General features: G+C 43.3%; 1 protein-coding gene across 24 annotated transcripts in view; it reads right to left on the bottom strand.

Annotated features, from left to right (window-relative positions):
- Positions 1-20,986, bottom strand: part of kcnma1a (potassium large conductance calcium-activated channel, subfamily M, alpha member 1a) — a 277,460-nt gene extending 256,474 nt beyond the window's left edge. For 8 of the 24 annotated variants that reach the window (XM_031835526.1, XM_031835528.1, XM_031835529.1 and 5 more), the window contains exon 1: positions 19,827-20,984. In XM_031835526.1, the coding sequence (XP_031691386.1) occupies positions 19,827-20,114 (288 nt within the window). In that variant the 5' untranslated portion in view covers positions 20,115-20,984. Of the gene's footprint in view, positions 1-19,826 lie in introns of all 24 variants that reach the window. The other 16 variants (XM_031835538.1, XM_031835527.1, XM_031835530.1 and 13 more) reach the window with 4 other exon arrangements.
- Positions 20,987-24,910: the final 3,924 nt, after the last annotated feature.

Below are 24,910 nucleotides of genomic sequence, written 5' to 3'. Positions count from 1 at the left end.
GGAAAGAGAGGAGTCGGAAGACTGAGGAGGAAGGGTAGGAGAGGAGGGTGAGAGAGTAGAGGAAAGGGGACACGGCTCTGAACTGTCTACTACCTCATGGTATACATAGTTGGGATTGACATATGACCACTGTGGATTATCGTGCATCAGAAGTGACAAACCACAGTTCTCTGTATCTCTCTACAAGGCCAATGGATTAGAATCCAACAAAAGAGGATATACGTGTTGAAGAATAGGTTTGGAATGACATTGACATTTGTCTTTCTCTATAGAGATAGAGGAGCTCAGAAGCATTTTATTCTTCAATCCTTTACTAGCTACTACTGTTGGCCATGGTTACTTTCAGGTATGACAATAAGCACCAGGTAGCACATTGGTAGTGTATGAACTGCTCGTTTCAATAGAATCCAAAAGAATTACAGGATTAAGAAATTATCTGGTAATTAACATTTGGCCACACGTTTTCTAAAACACAAAATAAACAGTAGAGTATGAAATAAAGTGAAACCAGAAGTCCCAACACACAGTTTCTGCTTGCTTATATTTGTCTGAACCATATGGGTGTCCATATCCGGCCATACACAATTTGTCTTGTTTTCCTGTATTTTGGTACTTGAGCTCGCCAGACAGCAGAGTTATTCCCAGTACATCAGAGAAGGAGAGAAGAACGTTTGTGAATCAGTAGAAACTGGTCACGCTCTGCTTCGGGATGGATGTTTGGGAGGCATGCTGCTCACTCCATGCCAGTATCAATGATACATGACACGACACATTGAAGTCAACCACTGGCAGGCCACAACACATAAGCTACAGCGGACAGGACAGGAGACTGCCAAGCGCTTATATACACAGCTTACATTAAATGGGCCATTGCACATTGAAATGGCCCTTCCGGGCTGTATGTGATCGTCTGAGCTTCTTATTGGAAGCCATTGATAACTGACAAGAAGCTAAACTGAGCTGGGCTGGGTTGAGGCTGGGGCTAAACAATACTAGGCTAGTCAGGCATTATTTAGAGTGACAGTGTGCTGGGCTAAACTGGGGTGTGCTGGGCCTTGGTTAGGCTGGTCTGTTGCGGCTGATCTATGCTAGGCTAGTCAGGCATTATTTAGAGTGACAGTGTGCTGGGCCAAACTGGGGTGTGCTGGGCCTTGGTTAGGCTGGTCTGTTGCGGCTGATCTATGCTAGGCTAGTCAGGCGTTATTTAGAGTGACAGTGTGCTGGGCTAAACTGGGGTGTGCTGGGCCTTGGTTAGGCTGGTCTATGTTGCGGCTGATCTATGCTAGGCTAGTCAGGCGTTATTTAGAGTGACAGTGTGCTGGGCTAAACTGGGGTGTGCTGGGCCTTGGTTAGGCTGGTCTATGTTGCGGCTGATCTATGCTAGGCTAGTCAGGCGTTATTTAGAGTGACAGTGTGCAGGGCTAAACTGGGGTGTGCTGGGCCTTGGTTAGGCTGGTCTATGTTGCGGCTGATCTATGCTAGGCTAGTCAGGCGTTATTTAGAGTGACAGTGTGCTGGGCTAAACTGGGGTGTGCTGGGCCGTGCTGGGCCTTGGTTAGGCTGGTCTGTTGCGGCTGATCTATGCTAGGCTAGTCAGGCATTATTTAGAGTGACAGTGTGCTGGGCCTTGGTTATGCTGGTCTGTTGCGGCTGATCTATGCTAGGCTAGTCAGGCGTTATTTAGAGTGACAGTGTGCTGGGCTAAACTGGGGTGTGCTGGGCCTTGGTTAGGCTGATCTATGTTGCGGCTGATCTATGCTAGGCTAGTCAGGCGTTATTTAGAGTGACAGTGTGCTGGGCTAAACTGGGGTGTGCTGGGCTAAACTGGGGTGTGCTGGGCCTTGGTTAGGCTGGTCTATGTTGCGGCTGATCTATGCTAGGCTAGTCAGGCTTTATTTAGAGTGACAGTGTGCAGGGCTAAACTGGGGTGTGCTGGGCCTTGGTTAGGCTGGTCTATGTTGCGGCTGATCTATGCTAGGCTAGTCAGGCGTTATTTAGAGTGACAGTATGCTGGGCTAAACTGGGGTGTGCTGGGCCTTGGTTAGGCTGGTCTATGTTGCGGCTGATCTATGCTAGGCTAGTCAGGGGTTAGAGAGCGACAGCTGAAGGCAGGGTGTATGCTCTCTGCTGCTCTGGCGAAATACAGCCGGCTGGTTGCCAAGCACAGAGGATACACAGCCACACAACAGTTCCTCTGCAGGATAGGGACCTCCACAATCCACATGAACCCTTTACACTCGTACCCATATACGGATTGATTTGGGCACTGATAAGCGAAAACAATTGTAACGCAGTGGCTGTACAGTAATTGTCAGAGCCCAGGCTTTTCAGTGCTTTATGGGTTTTGACTGACAGCCGTTCTGAACTTGAGCACCGCACGCGACAAGAAGTTACCCCCGTCCCTCCCGCTAATTGGGCAACTTTTGCACATTTTGTGTTGCCTGAGCGAGGGAATTGCTGTAAATTAAAGAGAAAAGCACTTCAGGGTAGTAAGCACAACAAATGTGTGAATTGGATTCGTAACATATTATTTGAAATGGATGACGTAGTATATGACTTGATGTAGTACACAAAAAAACTGGAACATTTTTGGCTCGTGAGCACCACTTTCAAAACATCAAAAATTATTTTAATGTTCAAGAGTGCATCAGTAAGAGGAAATATGAGACGTTGAGGATTAGAGTAAATACAGCTTTGATGCCAAACACCAGTGAGTCCAAATGTGCACTATACAACCATGGTATATAGAGTCAACGTTTATGATCACTATGCTTGATGTACAGTCACAAGATGACATGAGTGTTCTGATCATCATTTTCTGTTCTCTCGCAGAACACGCATGACTCCAATGCGCACCAAAATTACAAATCGGTGAATCGCCCTGTGAAAGCCTAACACTAAGATCATATTTTATAACTTAGCTAGTCATGTTGGCAATAGAACAAGCTTTTAAACGATGCCCACCTGACCCACATTAAGATTTACAATAGGGCCTTTTCGGATTGTGTAAAACAACAGTAATTGTGTTCCAAACAAAACAACTACAAGTGTGCTTGCTTAGGGCTGTGGCGGTCATGACATTTTGTCAGCTGATTGTTGTCATGCAAATGACTGCCGGTAATTAACAAACATGTTTAGCATCTCCAGGCCTCAAATTGTTATTTTTTATATCCATTTTAGAATAAGGCTCTAACTTAACAAAAATGTGGAAAAAGTTGAGGGGTCTGAATACACTAAGTCCAGTGACATTATTTTAGTCTGCACATGGGCAGTTTGGCGTGAGAACCTTTAGACTCTACAAACTGTTTCTGCACAGATAGCCAACAAAGCCATGACATCGCCTACAAGTGTGATCGGGGATTTCTATGGAGAAACAGTTTTAACCCATTTTCATACTGTACGGTCTTTGCTAGTTCATTTAGCAGACAATATGCTTATACAGTGCATTAAGAAACTATTCAGACCCCTTGACCTTTTCCACATTTTGTTATGTTACACCCTTATTCTAAAATGGATTCAAATTGTTATTTTTTATATCCATTTTAGAATAAGGCTCTAACTTAACAAAAATGTGGAAAAAGTTGAGGGGTCTGAATACACTAAGTCCAGTGCCATTATTTTATAGTAAGAAGAATAGAATTGAACTTAGCTGATTACAATAGAAAGGAGATTATCATCATTCTGGAGTGAGTGCACATATGAAGTAGCTATGTTGAGAGTAAAAGTGATCATTTGAAACAGGTCCTATACCCTAGATCCAGGAGTTACTTGGCAACTTTAGTTGTGAATGATACAAACCTTAGAATGTCATAGAAATCAAAACCTATATGGACTGCATGATGTGACTATAGGCTATTGATCATTTGAAAAAGGTTGCAAAAAAGTTTGCTTGTTCCTTGCCTCAGGTTGCACAGCTGTTCTTTCATCAAGTGATCATATTTTCACCCATCAGACTATTCTCAATTTAATATAGTCTTTACTAATATGTAAAATGAGTTTAGATTTAGAATGGCCCATTATCAAATGGCCAGGAACAGGGGATAAAGAAAGATGATCATCGATCAACTCAATTAGCTAATGGAGGTTGCTTTCCCTCAGTCCAGGTAGGCTACTCTGGTTTTAGGCACAGCAAGGAAATGAATAAAGTAGCAGCTGGGATCCTCCTCTTTTTAGTGTTAGCCATCAAAACATTGCTTTCACACAGGATTGCATATAGAAATGTCTGGCCTTATAAGAATACTTATGTATTTTTTTTAGTTCATAATAAATAAATGTGTCACAGGTGATATTCCATCTAAATTCTGTATGCCACAGGCTCTCCAACCCAGTTCCTGCAGCTACCCAGTGCTTCATTTTGGAAACCAGTTAAAATCTATTCAGGAACATCGATAGTAACATGTTTTCACAACTATCCATATTTCATTAAAGTGTTGACAGCCTCTCTCTCTGTGCGCTTGAGAAAGGAATAAAGGAGAGATGGAAACACACAGTGGTGAGATATTCTCTTGCTAAAAAGGTCATGTGTCAGCTTATTAATTATGAAAATAGAAAAAAGTGCTATTACTAGGCATAAGCTCTAATATGTGGATGGATGTTGTGAATGAATCATCACTTTTGAAAACACTGTCCATTTCATTGTGTTTGGCTTTGAAACAACATCCACCATGACCATGTTTTACACTCTGTTTCAACCTGCTGTTGAACTTCTTTCTTCAAATTGATCGATCACAGTGAGGTGAGTTTTAAAAAGCATGACACTGTTTTGATAAATGTTTGATGTGATTTTCCATTGCATTTGCATTGATGTCAGAGTGGTTAAAGGGACAATAGAGCCCTGAGTACCAGTCCATTAGCGACCTGATGGTCATTAGTGAGTTAGGTACTACCAACGCATGTCCAGAGTGCAATAGAGGAGATCACGGTGACTCAATGGTCACGTGGAATTTGACTACGGTCATGACTCATTACCGTTGGTGTGGCGGTAATATGGTCACCGCAACAGCCCTATGCTTGCTGTAGTTCCTCAACCGCACAGCTAGGAGAGCTCAAAAAAGCACCTTATAGTTGAACTCTTCTTTGAGTCATAACAGTGCATTGAAATGACTTAGGAACTGTGCACACTTGCGAGGTGTGACCCCTTGGAGACACCAGCTAGTCCTCTCACTTTGTCGTTCTTTTGTCTTATGTTGGAACTCAGTCCAGCTATAAACTTACTCTTGAAAGTTGTAAAAGCAGAATGCACAAGTTTCAATTACAATTTTGGGTAGTGCATCATCAGTTCCTCTTGTCATGTTCGTCATTGCAGACCGTAGAGAGATATTTAGAACTTGTCAGAAATGTCCAGATCAACACTGTCAGCCAAGGTTTTTTTTATTTCGGTTTTTTAGCCCATAGATTGCTTTACTTTTTTTGACACTTAAATAGCACATGAATACACATTACACATGGCAAAAGTATAGAATTTCATGAAAATTGTATTTAAAACTGCAAACTTCGCTTTGCACCCAATTACAAAATGTGTAAAATTGCAGGAAATACGGTTTAAACCTCCACCAACAAGAGGGGTGTAAACAGTGTGTGTCATGAATAGTGCTTGTACCCATAGAGATAGACATGGTACTGGTTGTTCCCCAAAGCTGGAAGGGGGGCCCCCCCAATTGGGAAAAAGTTTGAGAACCCCTGCACTACAGTGAGGCAGCACTAGTAGGAAGTGCAAGTCATCAGCACTTGGACTAAGACACTTTTCACATCGGATTTACAGTATGTTGCCTGTAAAAAACAAAAAGGGCAATGTTTATATGACCCCATTTCAAACAGGCCCACTTTTACCACATTCTTGCTGACATACACCTTTTACACATCCCATGGTATGCCAGCGACGAGGGGGGGTATGCAGATGTGGGTTGGTGTCTATTTTAATAAATCCATTGAATATACATCGTCACGAAAAATATATTATTAATTAGTTTAGGCAGAACCTAAGAAATATTTGAAGACTACTAAAATGTATTTCTAAATAATAGAATAGAATATTTTGAGATGAATAATGGTATTTTCTGTGCAGCCTATCGGCTACATGGCCGTGCCATGCAAATTAAATCAATAAGTTGTTATTTTGTCCATTAACAGACAACACACTTATTCCACTGCCCTTGATCACAGTAAACACACATAATATAGTAAGAATATCATAAAATATAAAGAATATTTTTACCACACAAATTGAGTGTCACAGGATCGTGTTAAACCACACTCATACAGTACAACAAAAAAGTTGTATTTTGAAACAGACCTCAAGCCCATCGCCAGGGTTTGCGCCAGGGTTTGCGCCACCTCAAGCCCATCGCCAGGGTTTGCGCCACCTCAAGCCCATCGCCAGGGTTTGCGCCACCTCAAGCCCATCGCCAGGGTTTGCGCCACCTCAAGCCCATCGCCAGGGTTTGCGCCACCTCAAGCCCATCGCCAGGGTTTGCGCCACCTCAAGCCCATCGCCAGGGTTTGCGTTTTAGTGATGTCCAGTTGGCCGTTTTTTGTTGTTAAAACTCTAAAAGGCTATTTGGAGAAGAGCAAAAACATTCAAACATCACCTTGCCTGCTGTGGCTTCATTCACCCTAGTGAATCTACAAACACATAGCTTATTAGCTATACAATTAGCCACTACACATGAACTCACATTAACTCAGTACTGGGATTAAAAACCGATAATTTAATACGTACAGAGGGATGTTAGCAGAAAAAATATTTCGGAAACAAAAGGTTAAACATATAAGTTCTTTACAGAAAAAAGTGTGCAGTTGTACAGCTAATTTCCTGCAATTCTACACATTTTGCCATCCATTACTGATGCCATGTTAAAATGGACATTTCAAACATGTTAACTTCATATTCATCATCTCCAGCACCACCCCAACATCAACATACGTGAAATGATTTCTGTGTTGTAGTAAAAAATACAAATGACATCATAAACCAATTAGTGGACGATTAGGAGGCAATGCCTACTCATAACTGGTTAGTATCACAAGATGCAGACCGATGATGTTATCTTCCTCTATATTTTTTACTACAAAACACATAAAACACCATTTTCACATATGTTCATGTTTGGTGCTGGAGATGAATATAAAGTTGAACAATTTTGAAATGTCCCTTTAATATGATATCTGACTGAAAATAACTAAAGAAATCAAAACAATGTGGGCCCCCAGGAGGACAGGACCCCTGGGCACGTGCCCGGTCAGTAATTTGGCCATGATTACTACAAGTTTAGATGGCTGGCTGGACTAACTAGACTAATTAATCAATCAACATGTTTTTACTGACATGGGCTAAATGAGTGTCATATAAGGAAAACTGCTGATGCATAACCCATTTTTTGAAATCGCACCTGATGTATTCTACTATTCTAACTCTCAACAGTACATTTTTCTTAAATCATTTCTCTCAGCTCCATTGTTTATAATTGCAGAAAATTTGCAAAACATGTGTCTTGGCCCCATGGAGATTCTCCACGGCACAGATAGGAGAGCTAAACAAAAACACCTTATAGTTGAACTCTTCTTTGAGTCATAAAAGTGCATTGAAATTACATAGGAACTGTGCACACTTTGAAGAGGTGTGGAACATTTTTGGAGCCAAGACAAATTTCCTGCAATTATACACATTTTGCAATGGAGCTGAGAGAGAACGTTGCAGTTTTAAAGCTAATTTACAGGGATTCTACATATTCTGCCATGCTGAAAGAAAATGTAGCTGTTTTAAAGAATATTTCCTGAAATTCTATTCTCACTTTTTTTAAATCCACATAAGCTTTTTTTTCCTAACCTCACTCTGCTTTCTTAGGGAGCAGGTGTAGGATCTTAGATTATGAGTGAGTATCTTCACCATGATAGCGCTGGAAAATAATAGCAATTTATATTTTCCAAAGCATCTGAGTGTCGTGTTCATATTTCACAACCTCTGCAGGCTTTTGGAGTTTCTTATACACAATTGAGCCCTACACTTGAAAATAGGCCTACACATGATTTCGGCTACATTATTGCATGCTAAATGTTTCTGATCAGTGATAGATGAGGAAAGGAAACGAATAGCACCTATTTTACCAGCCAGAGACCAATGAACCAATTATACAAACGGAGAGGGTCAGGACTAGGCTACTAAGAAACTGCGAGTGAAGAACAAAATAATCCAGTCTAAGACGTTGGGGAGGAGGGGGGGGTGCTATACTGACATATGGAATTGTTTTAAGATGGTCATACTATGGATCATTTAGCTATTTGATATTTAAATTTTAGAACATCTTTAGGGATAAAAAAATTATATATTTTATCAAATATAGATTTTGTCCTTCCCTACTAAATAGAAACGTATTGAATAAAACATTCAGAAATGGAAAAAAGGCTGCTGTGGCTCTGACACCTTTTACTGCAGATGTGGAAGGGCGACACCGGAGGATGTGGTGGATTGAGACGCAGCCAATGCAAAAACCATAACTCTTAACTGACTGATTTTGATGGGGATTTTTTAAATGTAATTTAGGGGGTTAAGCTACATAACATTGTAGCAAAATGTTCTGATTAGTGCTAATAAATGAGAAAACTAGATTAAGATGATTATGAGTAGCACTCACCTCAGCTAGCATTAACCCCAGCCTAATTGTAGCCTAAGTAACGTACAAACAAATATACAGTAAAAACAAACCTGACATTGATTGATTTATTAACACGAGTCCCCACGCTTTTCTCAAAGCAGTGAGATGGCGTTGTCCCAATGAAATGGTGCAAAAATGATAATGTAGTAGTTGGCGACATGCTTTCGCTTCAAATGTATTATAAGAATTGGATGACTTGGAGAATCAGCAAGTCACAATTTCATACATGCCTTCAATTGCATTAGCATACTTTATTCCAATATTTTTGTCATTCAGTGATTCATTCCCACACTAATTATTTATGGCCTAGTAACGGGGTGCAGACTAGCCACTATCAACAGTGTAAGAGCGTAGTGTGTGCCCATGTAGCGTCAGCATTATGGCTATGTTCCATACTAATCCTTAGACAGAACTTTACCGCAATCATGACCAGGTCAGTTGGTGGAAATAACAGTACAGGCATTGTTACCGGCAATACATTTCAGATATAAAGAAAAGGCTGCAAAAAAGTTTGAGGCATGGTAAAGTTTGCGGCTAAACGTCTTGGCATGTAAGGGGTATAAGAGAGAAAATAGGACAGGTGCATACTAATAAGGCTCACAGCAACAACAGTGTTCCCCACTCTACTGCATCAATGTGTAGCTTAGCCTACTGTATGCTAGAACCCCTCTGTGTTAGATATGCACATAGCTACATTAGCATGGTTTTGGATTGGAGATTTTACTCTTCTGCAGAAAACACCTGGAGGAGTGAATGTGAGAGGCAGAGGCTGTGTTCCAATTATCTGGATTGGAATACTTTACTTTCCTCATCTCCTTTCCTATGTGAACCCTGAGTTGAGTACAATTAGGTGGGCAGCCCATCCAGTGATCAGGAGGGGAAGGAGACAAGGTGAGGAGATGAGGTTAAACAAGATGAGGTTAAAGGAGAGGAAGTCATTTGAAAATATTGGGACATAACCAGGGATGGTAGAGAGATGCCTCACGCCTGCAGCCCCTCTTTTTCCACCCTCTCCTGACTCTCACCCGACCTGTCAGTTTCCAGCTCCAGTTTTGTCGCCCTCAATTCCCCGTTCCCAGTATCCCCAGGACTAAGCCCTGTGGGCCCGCATCACGTTACTAATACCATGCCAACGGAGCCGGCCTCGCCATTCAGCTGAACACAGATCTGGTTTCCCTCCTTATACTCCTAACAAGCTTGTTCCCTCTGTTGCCAAGTGTCAAATCAACCCCCTCCTACCAAAGTCACCCCCGAAGGACTAGCCCTGCCTTCCCCTGCCCCCCACAAGGAAACAACATGGAGGTCTGGAGCCCTAACAGTAGGGAGCTTCTTATAGCAGTTCTACTCATTTAGAGGAAACTGGATACGGAGGGATACACACGATGGATGCTTCATTATGCCGTGTGTGGGTTGATGTGTATGAGCATATTTGAAGCTGTACGAGAAGACATATGATGATGCCCTTTTAGATCAGCTGAGCCATGGATAAATATACTGACAATGAATTGACAGCCAGCTAAATGACAGTCTAAATAGCATGGGTACACACTGCAGCATAGAAAAGTGCCATTATCTAACACAGTTATATATGACTGACTCCTTTTTTACACAAATAGAATAGCACACTTATAAAGAAGAGAACCTGATTATTACACTATTGCAACTTCAAACAAGAAACACAAACTAAATTGCACAACTAATTGCATTAGTACTGTACAAAGATAGCGCACCTCTATTTGATAGATTCCCTCTGCTCCCCCTACCTCGGGTTTCCAGTGGGGACCTACCCCCGCCCACCTCGCCATCTTGTACTTCTGAGTGAGAGACCTTACCATGCAGTAGCCTGCCTAGCTCACAAACTAGAATCAGGGCGCCCACTCCGACAAGGTTAATTGACCCACAGTCCCACACGGTGACATGATATCATGGACGTGACGTGCAAATGAGCGATAGAAAACCAATCGAGTCAAATGTCACCATTCGGATTAATATTATTTGTAAAAAAAAAAAAAAAAAAAGTATTTTTTTTGTATAACTTAAGCTTTGGCTGTGAAGGAAAAATACTGGTGTTTTGGTGCATGTCTAGGAAATTACCGCAAAAATGATAGGCTAAATTGTCAAATAATATCTGATCTGTAACTGTATTGATTACCCTGGTTGGAAAGTGAGACAGCATACATTTTTTCTCCTAAATGAAAATAATGTAATATAGGATTTGTGCAATTGAGTTTTATTTGTAGTTTTTTTTGTTAGCAATAGGGTAAGTATATTAATTTGATTCTCTTTTTTTTAATATACACACACACACACACACACACACTACCATTTTTTCATATTTGTCTTTGTTACGAGTCTTATTTTGTGTGTGTGTGTATATATAGTTTTAAATGTTATGATTTTTTTTTTTGTGTTGTTCCAAATGTCTGAATAAAAATTATTTTTTATTTTTTTTATTTTTTTTAGCTTTATTTTACTAGGCAAGTCAGTTAAGAACAAATTCTTATTTTCAATGACGGCCTAGGAACAGTGGGTTAACTGCCTGTTCAGGGGCAGAACGACAGATTTGTACCTTGTCAGCTCGGGGATTCGAACTTGCAACCTTTCGGTTACTAGTCCAATGCTCTAACCACTAGGCTACCCTGCCGCCCCAATTACAGTGCAGAAGTGTGTTTTTTGGTGAGGCGGGGACCGCCACTGACCTTAACACAAGATGTTCGAACATCTTGGCGTAATGGTTAAAACCCTCCACAGACTAAGCCCCAGCGGAGCCGGGGTTCATATCAAGGATCATCAAATCAAATCAAATTGTATTTGTCACATACACATGGTTAGCAGATGTTAATGCGAGTGGAGCGAAATGCTTGTGCTTCTAGTTCTGACAATGCAGTAATAACCAACGAGTAATCTAACCTAACAATTCCAAAACGACTACTTATACACACAAGTGTAATGGGATAAAGAATATGTACATAAAGATATATGAATGAGTGATGGTATAGAACGGCATAGGCAAGATGCAGTAGATGGTATCGAGTACAGTACATACATATGAGATGAGTAATGTAGGGTATGTAAACAAAGTGGCATAGTTTAAAGTGGCTAGTGATACATGTAATTACATAAAGATGCAGTAGATGATAGAGTACAGTATATACACATACACATGCTTTTGGTGACAAGCCAAATTTCTTCAGCCTCCTGAAGAGGCTGCTGCGCCTTCTTCACAACACTGTCTGTGTGGGTGGACCAATTCAGTTTGTCCGTAATGTGTACGCCGGGGAACTTACTACCCTCTCCACTACTGTCCCGTCGCTGTTTTCTGAAGTCCACAATCATCTCCTTAGTTTTGTTGACGTTGAGTGTGAGGTTATTTTCCTGACACCACACTCCGAGGGCCCTCACCTCCTCCCTGTAGGCAGTCTCGTCGTTGATGGTAATCAAGCCTACCACTGTAGTATCATCCACAAAAATTTATGATTGAGTTGGAGGCGTGCATGGCCACGCAGTCGTGGGTGAACAGGGAGTACAGGAGGGGGGTCAGAACGCACCCTTGTGGGGCCCCAGTGTTGAGGATCAGCGGGGTGGAGATGTTACCTACCCTCACCACCTGGGGGCAGCCCGTCAGGAAGTCCAGTACCCAGTTGCACAGGGCGGGGTCAAGACCCAGGGTCTCGAGCTTGATGACGAGTTTGGAGGGTACTATGGTGTTAAATGCTGAGCTGTAGTCGATGAACAGCATTCTCACATAGGTATTCCTCTTGTCCAGGTGGGTTAGGGCAGTGTGGTTGCGATTGCGTCGTCTGTGGACCTATTGGGGCGGTAAGCAAATTGGAGTGGGTCTAGGGTGTCAGGTCGGGTGGAGGTGATATGGTCCTTGACTAGTCTCTCAAAGCACTTCATGATGACAGAAGTGAGTGCTACGGGGCGGTAGTCGTTTAGCTCAGTTACCTTAGCTTTCTTGGGAACAGGAACAATGGTGGCCATCTTGAAGAATGTGGGAACAGCAGACTGGGATAAGGATTGATTGAATACGTCCGTAAACACACCAGCCAGCTGGTCTGCGCATGCTCTGAGGGTGCGGATGGGGATGCCGTCTGGGTCTGCAGCCTTGCGAGGGTTAACACGTTAAAATGTTTTACTCACGTCGGCTGCAGTGAAGGAGAGCACGCAGGTTTTGGTAGCGGGCTGTGTCAGTGGCACTGTATTGTCCTCAAAGCAAGCAAAAAAAAGTGATTTAGTCTGTCTGGGAGCAAGACATCCTGGTCCGCGACGGGGCTGGTTTTCTTTTTGTAATCTGTGATTGAATGTAGACCCTGCCACATACCTCTTGTGTCTGAGCCGTTGAATTGCGACTCTACTTTGTCTTTATACTGATGCTTAGGTTGTTTGATTGCCTTGCTACCCTGTTTGTATTCGGTCATGTTTCCGGTCACCTTGCCCTGGTTAAAAGCAGTGGTTCGCGCTTTCAGTTTCGCGCAAATGCTGCCATCAATCCACGGTTTCTGTTTTGGGAATGTTTTAATCGTTGCTGTGGGTATAAACATCGCCGATGCACTTTCTAATGAACTCGCTCACCAAATCAGCGTATTCGTCAATGTTGTTGTTGGACGCAACGTGGAACATATCCCAATCCACGTGATCGAAGCAGTCTTGAAGCGTGGAATCAGATTGGTCGGACCAGCGTTGAACAGACCTGAGCGCGGGAGCTTCTTGTAGCTATTTGAGTTAGAATTAAGACCTCTTGAAGTATCAAAAAATATATACAATAATTATTTGATGAAACAAGTGTCTGACCTATATCTGCGATATAAACTCAGCAACAACAACAAAAAACGTCCTCACTGTCAACTGCGTTTATTTTCATCAAACTTAACGTGTAAATATTTGTATGAACATAACAAGGTTCAACAACAGACAAACTGAACAAATTCCACAGACATGTGACAAACAGAACTGGAATAATGTGTCCCTGAACAAAGGGGGGGGGTCAAAATCAAAAGTAACCGTCAGTATCTGGTGTGGCCACCAGCTGTATTAAGTACAGTGCATCTCCTCATGGACTCCACCAGATTTGCCAGTTCTTGCTGTGAGATGTTACCCCACTCTTCCACCAAGGCACCTGCAAGTTCCCAGACATTTCTGGGGGGGAATGGCCCTAGCCCTCACCCTCCGATCCAGCAGGTCCCAGACGTGCTCAATGGGATTGAGATCCGGGCTCTTCGCTGGCCATGGCAGTACACTGACATTCCTGTCTTGCAGGAAATCACACACAGACCGAGCAGTATGGCTGGTGGCATTGCAATGCTGGAGGGTCATGTCAGGATGAGCCTACAGGAAGGGTACCACATGAGGGAGGAGGATGTCTTCCCTGTAATGCACAGTGTTGAGATTGCCTGCAATGACAACAAGCTCAGTCCGATGATGCTGTGACACACCGCCCCAGACCATGACGGACCCTCCACCTCCAAATCGATCCCGCTCCAGAGTACAGGCCTCGGTGTAACGTTCATTCCTTCAACAATAAACGCGAATCCAACCATCACCCCTGGTGAGACAAAAACGCGACTCTTCAGTGAAGAGCACTTTTTGCCAGTCCTGTCTGGTCCAGCAATGGTGGGTTTGTGCCCTTAGGCGACGTTGTTGCCTGTGATGTCTGGTGAGGACCTGCCTTACAACAGGCCTACAAGCCCTCAGTCCAGGCTCTATCAGCCTATTGCGGACAGTCTGAGCACTGATGGAGGGATTGTGCGTTCCTGGTGTGACTCGGGCAGTTGTTGTTGCCATCCTTTAGCTATCCTGTGCAGGTGTTGTTACACGTGGTCTGCCACTGCGAGGACGATCAGCTGTCCTTCCTGTCTCCCTGTAAGTTTTCATAACTGTGACTTTAATTACCTGTAAGCTGTTAGTGTCTTAACGACCGTTTCATAGGTGCATATTCATTCATTGTTTATGGTTCGTTGAACAAGCATGGGAACCCGTGTTTAAACACTTTACAATGAAGATCTGTGAAGTTCTTTGGATTTTTACAAATTATCTTTGAAAGACAGGGTTCTGAAAAAGGTACGTTTCTTTTTTTGCTGAGTTTGTAAGAAAGATCAGGAAACATTAGTTTGTTTTATTTACAAGTATTTAACCCGTTATTTTGGCACTAAACTGTCTCCATATGTACCGTGCACTCGGAAAGTATCTAGACCTTCACTTTTTCCAAATGTTACATTACAGCCTTATTCTAAAATGTATCAAATTGTCCCCCCCCTTCAGGTCTCTCCAGAGATGTTCGATTGAGTTCTGGCTGGGCCACTCAAGGACATTCAGAGACTTGTCCCGAAGCCACTCCTGCATTGTCTTGGCTGTATGCTTAGGGTCATTGACCTGTTGGAAGGTGAACCTTCACCCCAGTCTGAAGTCCTGAGCATTCTGGAGCAGGTTTTCATCAAGTATCTCTCGACACTTTGCTCAGCTCATCTTTCCCTCAATTCTGACTAGTCTCCCAGTCCCTGCCGCTGAAAGACATCCAAACAGCATGATGATGCCAGGTGATGAGAGGTGCCTGGTTTCCTCCAGACATGAACCTTGGCATTCAGGCCAGAGTTCAAACTTGGTTTCATCAAACCAGAGAATCTTGTTTCTCATGGTCTGAGTGTCCTTTAGGTGCCTTTTGGCAAACACCAAGCAAGCGGTCATGTGCCTTTTCCTGAAGAGTGGCTTCCGTCTGGCCACTCTACCATAAAAGGCCTGATTGGTGGAGTGCTGCAGATATGTGAGAACCTTCCAGAAGGACAAACATCTCCACAGAGGAACTCTGGAGCTCTGTCAGAGTGCCATCAGGTTGTTAGTCACCTCCATGACCAAGGCCCTTCTCCCCCGATAGCTCAGTTTGCCCTGGGCAGCCAGTTCTCAAATCAGCTCAGCTCTAGAATAAGGCTGTAACGTAACAAAACGTGGAAAAAGTGAAGTGGTCTAAATACTTTCTGAATTCACTGTACTTCCATTCAGTTTTTCAACTTGTACCGGGGGACTTTCAGACCTGCTTGTGAGGCCTGTGGGCATCAGAGAAAAACGTGCTCATAAGAGTCTCACCTTTCCACAGAGAGGTCATACCAGGTTGTAAATCAAACTGTTTCGGACGCTCCAGACTGAAGTTGGCAGATCGGCTGTACAGACTTCAGACGAGTCCCAAGACGCTTGTGGGGGTCGTAGAGCAAAACGGAGAACACCAGAGTGTTCACTTTTTTCCTTAGAGGGTCATAATAGTCAATGGTAGAGGATTTTGTGAGAAGACCACATTTTGGGATGTCTCATGGTCTGACAATCGGCGCTCTAGCCCTGGCACCTTTCACTGCACATTCAGAAGTGCGACATCAGTGGATGTGGTGCAAAAAAACATCTGTAACTTAAACTGACAGATTTTTATGTGGATTTTTTTATTATGCTATTTATATTTACGCGGGGGCATGGACATCATCTGTTGGCTTGACAGCCGCTGGACTCGGGTTCGAGTCCCGGTCAGGGCTTCCTCCCGAATTCACTACAGTAAAACACACCAACTCAGACCATTGGTTAACAATAAAATCATTAATTATTTTTCTAGTCAAATTCTATTCCCCTAAAAGTTGCTGAATATCTGTATACATTATACTGAGAAAGGCAGGTGATCCATTCAGAGACCCAGGTCAGGCCTGGTTGTGTTAGAACCTCTTCCCAGGTACTAAGGCCCGTCCTGGGTGTGTTTCAGCAGGGCTGCCCGGTTGGCTCGCTGGCCTGGGTGATGTGTTCATAATTAAGACATAATGAAGGAAATAAACTTTGGAGATCCTGTTAAGGCTTTAGATCTCCCTGGACTCATCCTAATTTGATAAGCAGACAAACGCATGCAACTCAAATCTTAGCACAAATTTCCCATTTTGATCAACGGTCGATTTAAATGTGAAGTAGTTTCATTCGTGCGTTTCTCAAATTTGGATTCAGTCTTTAAATGACTCAGAACCAGAGGGGCCATTGTCACATCAACAACAATCAACATAATGCCCGGTTTCACATTGCCCCCAAATCGGCTTTAGGGGTGCAATGCAATCTGCCATGATCTACCTAAGAGTGATCTGGCTCTGTGCTTTCCCTACTGTTATATAACCCAGAAACAGGACACAGTGGAGGGAGGATAGAGGGATGGTGGACGAAAGATGGAGGGTGTAGGATGGGAAGAGAGCCCTCTGCCTGCCCTGCCGTCCTCCCTCTGATGCCCCTGGCTGTCACGATACAATGCTCAACATAGATGGGCAGTAACGGGCCGTTGCTCACACTATGCCAGGAGGACTTTGCAGAGAGGCAGAAAGAGAGAGAGGCACATGACTCAGCCCTATTTGAACTGGAAGCGACCCAAACAGCATCAAGGGTGAGCAAGGTCACGCTCTCAGGTCTCTCTGATTTTCTCTGTCCATCTCTTGATACTAAGTATGGATGGATAACTATATAGCCACAGTCTGTCTACTAATGTATTCTCACATGTCCATCTGATTGAGTCAAAGTGTCACATGATTCTTAGAACAGTTTCCTCATAGGGCTCCCGAGTGGCGCAGCGGTCTAAGGCACTGCATATCAGTGCTTGAGGCATCACTACAGACACCCTCTTTCAATTCCAGGCAATATCACAGCACAATTGGCCCAGCATCGCCCGGGTTTGGCCAGTGAGGCAGTCACCATAAATAAGAATTTGTTCTTAACTGGCATGCCTTGTTAAATAAATAAAAATACAAAAAATCATAATAATTGAAATAAAGAAATAGGAGCAAGGATGTCAGATTGAACCATAATGCTAGACAGTAGGGTGAAATACACCAGGACAGAACCCCAACTAAACTAGACTTGATTTAACCAACGGTATCATCTGTGCAAAGACTGGAGAAAACATCAACAGCGATTACTATGAAATGCTCTTTGAGTTTCAGGGTATGTTATGGTTACGATGTGATGTGCATGTTGTGTGTGCAATTTATCTGCGACGTGCCCACCTTGGAGTTCTCTATAACTAGCCGGTTCAACCAACCAGATGACCACTTGTGCCCTATAGAACACAGTGAGTCATAAACTGAAGCAGGCTTTAACCCAAAAGGTGATTCATACATGATTCATGATTTATGTGGGCCACCCCTAGCCTACTGTAGCACTGGGACGAACCAACTAGTCAGTCAGCACAGCAGGGACATCCATACAGTCTATTTCTAGATCAACCATTCAGGTTACATTACTCAAGCAACACAACCAGGCATTTCACAGACAAAGAATATTGAAATATACCAAGCATTGATTACCCTGAAATAAGAACTCCTCCCTCTGCAACTGGGTCCAAGACTTCCTGACTGGCCGACCCCAGGTAGGCAACAACACCTCCACCACGTTGATCCTCAACACCGGGGCCCCCACAGGGGTGTGTGCTCAGCCCCCTGTTCACCCATGACTGTGGCTACGCACGACTCCAGCACAATCATCAAGTTTGATGACGTCACGACAGTGGTAGGTCTGATTACCAACAACAACAACGAGACAACCTACAGGGACAACGTTAGTGCCCTGCTGAAGTGGTGACAGGAAAATAACCTCTCAACGTCAAAAAACAAAACAAAAAAAAGGAGCTGATCGTACACTACAGGATAAAGAAGAGGGAGGAACCCCTCATCCATGGGGCAACAGTGGATAGAGTCAAAAGATTCAAGTTCCTTGGTGTGCACAGCAATGAGGACCTGAATTGATCCCACCACACAGACATCGGGGTGAAGAAAGTGCAACAGCACCTCAAACCACAGGCGGCTGAAGAAATTTGGCATGGCCTCTAAGACCCTCACAAACTTCTACAGATGCACTATTGAGAGCATTATGTTGGGCTACATCACCGCATGGTACGGCAACTGCACCACTCTCAACCGCAAGGTTCTCCAGAGGGTGGTGCAGTCAGCCCAATGCGTCACCGGGGGCACGCTGCCCTCCATTTACAGCACTCGGTGTCAAAGGAAGGCCAAGAAGCTCATTAAAAGGACCTCAGCCACCCGAGCCACACTCTGTTCACTCTGCTACCATCTAGTAGAGACGGTACAAGTGCATCAGAGCCGGGACCAGGAGACTGTGAAGCAGCTTCTATCACTTGGCCATCAGACTGTTGAACAGCACATCACTAGCCAGCTACCTGCCCGGTACTCATCCCTGCACCTTGAGACTAATGCCCCATATATATACAGTTATTGAATGCTAGTCACTTCCTATTCTGTTTATATACTGTTGTTTACACAATGTGTATGCATATACTGTATTCTGGACATAGCTCATCCTAATATACCTAATGCTGTACATACTATTTTCAAAAGTATATAGTGTCTATAAATAACACACCAGTTATTTATATTCTAGATTCTCACTCTAATATATCTACTTTGGATTGTTATTCATTTCAGATTTTTTGGAATTCTACTGCACTGTTGGAGCTAGTAACTTAAGCATTTCGATGCACCTGATATAACACCTGCAAATGTGAACTCGACCAATAAACGTTGATTTGAATACTGAAATATACCAAGCACAGATTCTACTGAATTTCTGAAATATACCAAGTATTGATACTACCGAAAAACGGACATGTACCAATCATTGATTCTACTGAAATACTGATATATACAAAGCATTGATTCTACTGAAATATAGAAAGCATTGATTCTACTGAGAAAAAAACAAACATGTAATAACGGGTAGACCACGGGTCTGGAACATAACCATAGATGAAGATACAATAGAGAAGTTGGTAGCCTATATTCTGTGTACTCCCTTACCACATAGACTGGCCTGTTGTTGCAGGTGGGTGACAGTTGTTCTAGCTATGGGGCAGCTCCTCGTACTGTGTAAGTAAGTAATGGTGAGTCACTTTCACAGTGAAGGCCAATGCAACACAACACGAACTGGACTCAAGTCAATATGCCATGGTAAATCAACCACCCCGGCCCAGGCTGGTAAGCTCGTATAAACAATGGATGACAACGTCGGGTCGGGTCATAGGGTATACAGTATAAATGTGTAAAGAAAGACAGTGGTGCAATATATGTCCCCATAAAGGTTGAATTACGCACGAGATACCGTTTATGTTATGAGCGCCACATCAACAACCAACGGTTTATGTGTTTGTCATTAGCCTACCTTCTTTTTGGTGTTGCAGTGGCAGCACACGGTCCACAGGTATTTAAGGGTCCTCCAAAGGAGAATGATGAAGAGACCCCCGAAAAACGTCACCATAGAGGAGGCGAGGAATGCCCACCACATGCGTTGGCCATTATTGTCGCAGGGCACGTCTGGCGAGAAGGGGATGATCACGTCCATCTTGGATATAGAGATCGAGGAGTCCTGATTTTTATTATGATAGATATTTCTACTCATCATAGAGTTGCCGCTTCCATGGAGAACGGTGGCATCCGGCTCAGCTAGCATCTAGGAGCCTTGGAGAGCCTGTGCCAGCGTCCCCAGCCCCACTCACCAGCCATATTGCTTGAAACAAAAATACCCCCCTTCGCGTTCTATATTATTGTCACCCGCACTTAACTGTTTATTGCAATCTATTTCAGATTTCCGCTACAGTGGAAAACGCCGCACGCACAAACTGGAGCGAAATAGCGGGTCGGTGTCCATTCGCGAGAAGCATTTAAATCCGCAGTAATTATGAACATTGAGCGTTTTTCATTTGTAGGGGTTTTCCAAGTCTTTCAGGACAAATGCCATGGCAAAGATGGTCTCATCTAGCAGGCATCGAGGCTGCCAATGTTTCAGATTATGATAGGCGCAGCGACATTAAACCAAGGCTGTTTTCTTCAACCACCTTCTGTCCGGTCTCTCAAGCCGTCTTCCGTCCAGTGATTCCGTCGATTAACCGCGGACAATCGATTTCACTTTTCTAAACGTCAATTTAATCGATAGCCTATATGGTTTTCGAATGGCTGAATATATTTCTAATCCCCAAACGGTTGCCACGATGCGAAAACACTAAATACATAATCTAACGGTGTTTCCACTAAATTCAGCAAACAATGATAAGCTCTCGGGTAAACGTAGTCTTCCGCCACTGTTCCTCTGCTCCCGCTCAGGCTGATTGCGCCTGTCAGATCCGCTCGCTCCAGAGAACGGTAGAGAGATGAACAGGTAGGAGGGGCGGGGCGTTGCTCTAATAATAAAGATGGGCATAAAGAGCGCAGTAATACGGCGCGGATATTTATACGAAGTGCCAAGCAGCCCCTTGTCTCAGTCAGTACTTAGGCAACATCCTAAATTGCGTTCTTTCCGTGTAATGTAGTTGTGTTTAAAATGACGCATGTCTCTGAGCTGCATATGTGACTGTCGTGCTGCGCTCTGCCTCTGTTCATTTGAGCAGCAGCCCACTATAACTCTCCTACTGTGATGCAACCGCAGCTTCGGCGTGAAATGCCAAGGCTTCCATTTTAAGACCATTATTAGCTTGGCCACAGATGATTCCATCGAGCGCCTGGAACACAGCAGTTGTCCCCATTTTTATTCTCAGAACTGAATCCGATAGGAATTCCCTTGCTACACAGCCACTGACACTATGATGAAGATGTTCTCTTATTCTCTGTGATCTGTAAATGACATTGGCTTATTTTCATCTGCATTTGAAGGAGGCTCCTTCAATCATTCACCAACAACAGGTGTTTCCATTGCCAAAGACCTTATTCTGCCCCCAGTCAATTAGTCTTTAGATTCTGAAGACAATTAGACACAGGATAAGACAGGAACCTGTGCATCAATAGCCTATGGAAGGACATGGCTGTGTCCCAGGACAGGATGTCACAGAGGGCATGGGAATCCACAGCTGGGACTGGAACCAGAGATGTCAACATTCCAGGGCAAGTGCACTAGGCCTACTATGTGTCATAAAGGTCCAGACCTCTTGTCTTGTCAGAGTGTGCTACACTGTTTTAACACCTCCCTTATTATCTCTGTCCTTTGATGAGTTTTCACCAGGTTATTCACTAACTACACTGTTAAACTTGTCTCAGATCAGTGTTGATGAAACCAAGGATACGCATATCAAATATATCTCACTAAATCAACAGTTTCAGGGAGATGTGTAGCCTACTTGTTAAGGTGACAGCTAAGCCAACAAAATTACTATATCCATGTTATATTAATGGTTAATCACGTAATTAATGAATCCACTCGTTCACCTATCCCACCATTCCATAATTTATTCATCCCTCCTCTCATTCATTCCTTCTTTCATTCATTTGTTAATTCATTCATTCATACACTCCATGTTTTTCTTGGTGTCTGAGAGTATGTTGGTCTTAGTTAGGGTGGTCGTTACTAGGACACAGGATCTCCTGGTCAGAACATTTACATTTAGAATGTAAACGTACATCCAGTTTAACTGAGGTGTAAAGAAGATATACTGTGGAGTCAGTGGGAGCTATATGCTGCTGATTTACAGTGTTAGGAAGATTATTCCCTCAACCGAAATAGCGGTCATAACCAAATCTGCACTCTGGTGGATGGGCTTTGAAAGGCGAGCCTATTGGAGGAATATAGCTTTGATGTATGTCTTTATAAGCAGTTCGATTTCATTGTAAATGGAGACAAAATGCCACAAATCAGTGTTAATGATCTTCTGTAGTGTAGTGCCACTAAGGAGGAAGGTGTATAGGGTTGTACTGCTGAAAGTAGCAACCCTTTCACTTGCCACATCTTTACTGAACTCTTGTCTCTTTAAAGACATTGAATCTTTGTCAAATCAAATTCCATATCAATTAATTAAATGTTAAACCTCTTATTTTTGATTCAGTGTTTTGTACTGTTATACTTGAAATGAGCCCAACCTGTCTTGCCGAACTATACTAATCAGTATTAATGTTACAGATGTATACATGGGTTTATTTAGTGCTTTAAATGATATACTGATGTTACACTCGATAGTAACCTATGAGAGGTTATGAAATCAACCTCCGCTGTTCTCTCTCAGTATAGTACTGCTTGAAGACATGCTAGTTGTCCTCCTGCTGGACATTTAAAGAACTGCAAGATTAAGTCAATATAGCGTCAACACATCATGAATCACTATTCCAACATGGCAAGGGAAACCCAGTCTGATCAAAGCATTGTTGATTTGCTGGTATATGTAGACTTTTTTTACTGCACCTGGATTTTATAATGGTCTGGTCTGCATTTATGGTCTACTAATTATCAGACTACAGTCGCTGTATGACTAGAGGGCCAAGAGTTTTGCATAGCCCAGTCACGTGTTTAGGGAAAACTCCTGTCCCTAAATAGTAAATTGTCCGTAGTGTTCAGTGTGTTTATTAGTGGACAGGCCATAGGATCCTGGACTGATCATGTACCAGGAAAGCATGTGTGTCACGGCTGGCCAGCTGTCGTGGCAAGGTGCCAGCTGAGGAGTCAGTTCCTGTAGGGCCCAGAGAGATGAGGAAGGGTAGAGCCACCCAGCTTAGCCCTGGGACATATTAATTTGGGCATTTTGCAACAGAAAACAATAACAATCTTTTCTTATTGGACAAGTTCAGCTGGTCCTTCCCTGTCTGTGTTGTCTTCCGTTTAGTGCCTAATGAATATGACCCGACCCAGTGTGGACCAGTGAAGAGATGAAGGGTTCACCATCAGCCAGGTGATAATCCTACAGGCCATTTCGAAAGGGTGGGACTGGAAATTATCAGTTACGTCCCCAAATGGCACCCTATTTCCTATAAAGTGCACTACTTTTGGAGAGAGCCTTATGGGCCCTGGTCAAAAGTAGTGCACTATAAAGGGAAACGGGTGCCATTTTGGATGGAACCATCATGATGGAAGACCTCAATCATGGGGTGCTGAAAACTTAACCGGATAGAAAGACGAAAATACAAATATACATTACCTCTCACCATGGCAACGTGGTTGGAGGGAATGTTAAGCTGAGAAAGGCTGCGGCTTGGGCCAGGGCTGACAACAACAAAGATCACTGGCTGTAAGACGTGAGTTCAAGTTAAGATGAGCTGTCAGCAGCTGTCTTGAAACAGACACCACAGAAGGCAGGCATAAGCAGCCTAACCTTTTCTAAAACAGGCAAGACAGGAGGGGACTTGGAGGACAAGGTGGTACAGAATACACATCAGGAACTTTGTCATTCTTCCTCAAAGTCATGTCTCAACCCTGTAGTTGTAAAACATTACCCTACCTCCTACCCTACATTTTTATGATATGTTACATCCTTGTCAGTGAATATTTCTCCTTTAAGATAATCCATCCACCTGACAAGTGTGGTATATCAAGAAGCTGATTAAGTCAGTGTGTAATAAATCCCTTTTGTGAAAAAAGTCTCCCAGTCCCTGAAAAACATCCCCACAGCATGATGCTACCACCACCATGCTTCACCATAGGGATGGTGCCATGTTTCCTCCAGACGTGACACTTGGCATTCAGGCCAAAGAGTTCAATCTTGGTTTCATCAGACCAGAGAATCTTATTTCTCATGGTCTGAGTCCTTTAGGCAAACTCCAAGAGGGCTGTCATGTCTTGCCACTCTACAATAAAGTCCTGATTGGTCGATTGCTGCAGAGATAGTTGTGAGAATCTTCCAGAAGGACATCTCCACAGAGGAACTTTGGAACTCTGCCAGAGTGATCATCAGGTTCTTGGTCACCTCCCTGACCAAGGCCCTTCTCCCCGATTGCTCAGTTTGGCTGGCTCTAAGAGTCTTGGTGGTTCCAAACTTCTTCCACCTAAGAATGATGGAGGCCACTGTGTTCTTGGGGACATTCAATGCTGCAGAAATGTTTTTGTACCCTTACCCAGATCTGTGCCTTGACACAATCCTGTCTCAGTGGTTTGAGGACAATTTCTTTGACCTCATGGCTTGGTTTTTGCTCTGACATGCACTGTCAACTGTGGGACCTTATATAGACAGGTGTGTGTCTTTCCAAATCATGTTCAATCAATTGAATTTACCACAGGTGGACTCAGGCGGACAATATTTGTTCAGTATAATTTCTGGGGATGTGTCCTCTGGATCAGCTGTGCATTCTCATCAAGCTGCCAGGCCATCCAAGTGCTGAAGCTGTCCTTTTGGTAACTGTGTGGTATCTGGTTGGGTACCTTTTCAATACAAAATGGACAATAAATATCTACTCTGTTTTGAGACAAAGGGGAGGGTTCAAAAGTATTTAAGTAGAAGAAAACATGATTTTCCTGTGTCTTATATGTTTCCATACTATTAGTTTTGAATAATACTC

The sequence above is a fragment of the Oncorhynchus kisutch genome, linkage group LG11 (assembly GCF_002021735.2).
Source record: "Oncorhynchus kisutch isolate 150728-3 linkage group LG11, Okis_V2, whole genome shotgun sequence".
Lineage (NCBI taxonomy): Eukaryota > Metazoa > Chordata > Actinopteri > Salmoniformes > Salmonidae > Oncorhynchus > Oncorhynchus kisutch.
The sequence above is the reverse complement of the archived record's forward strand: the minus strand, read 5'-3'. Positions and strand labels throughout refer to the sequence as shown.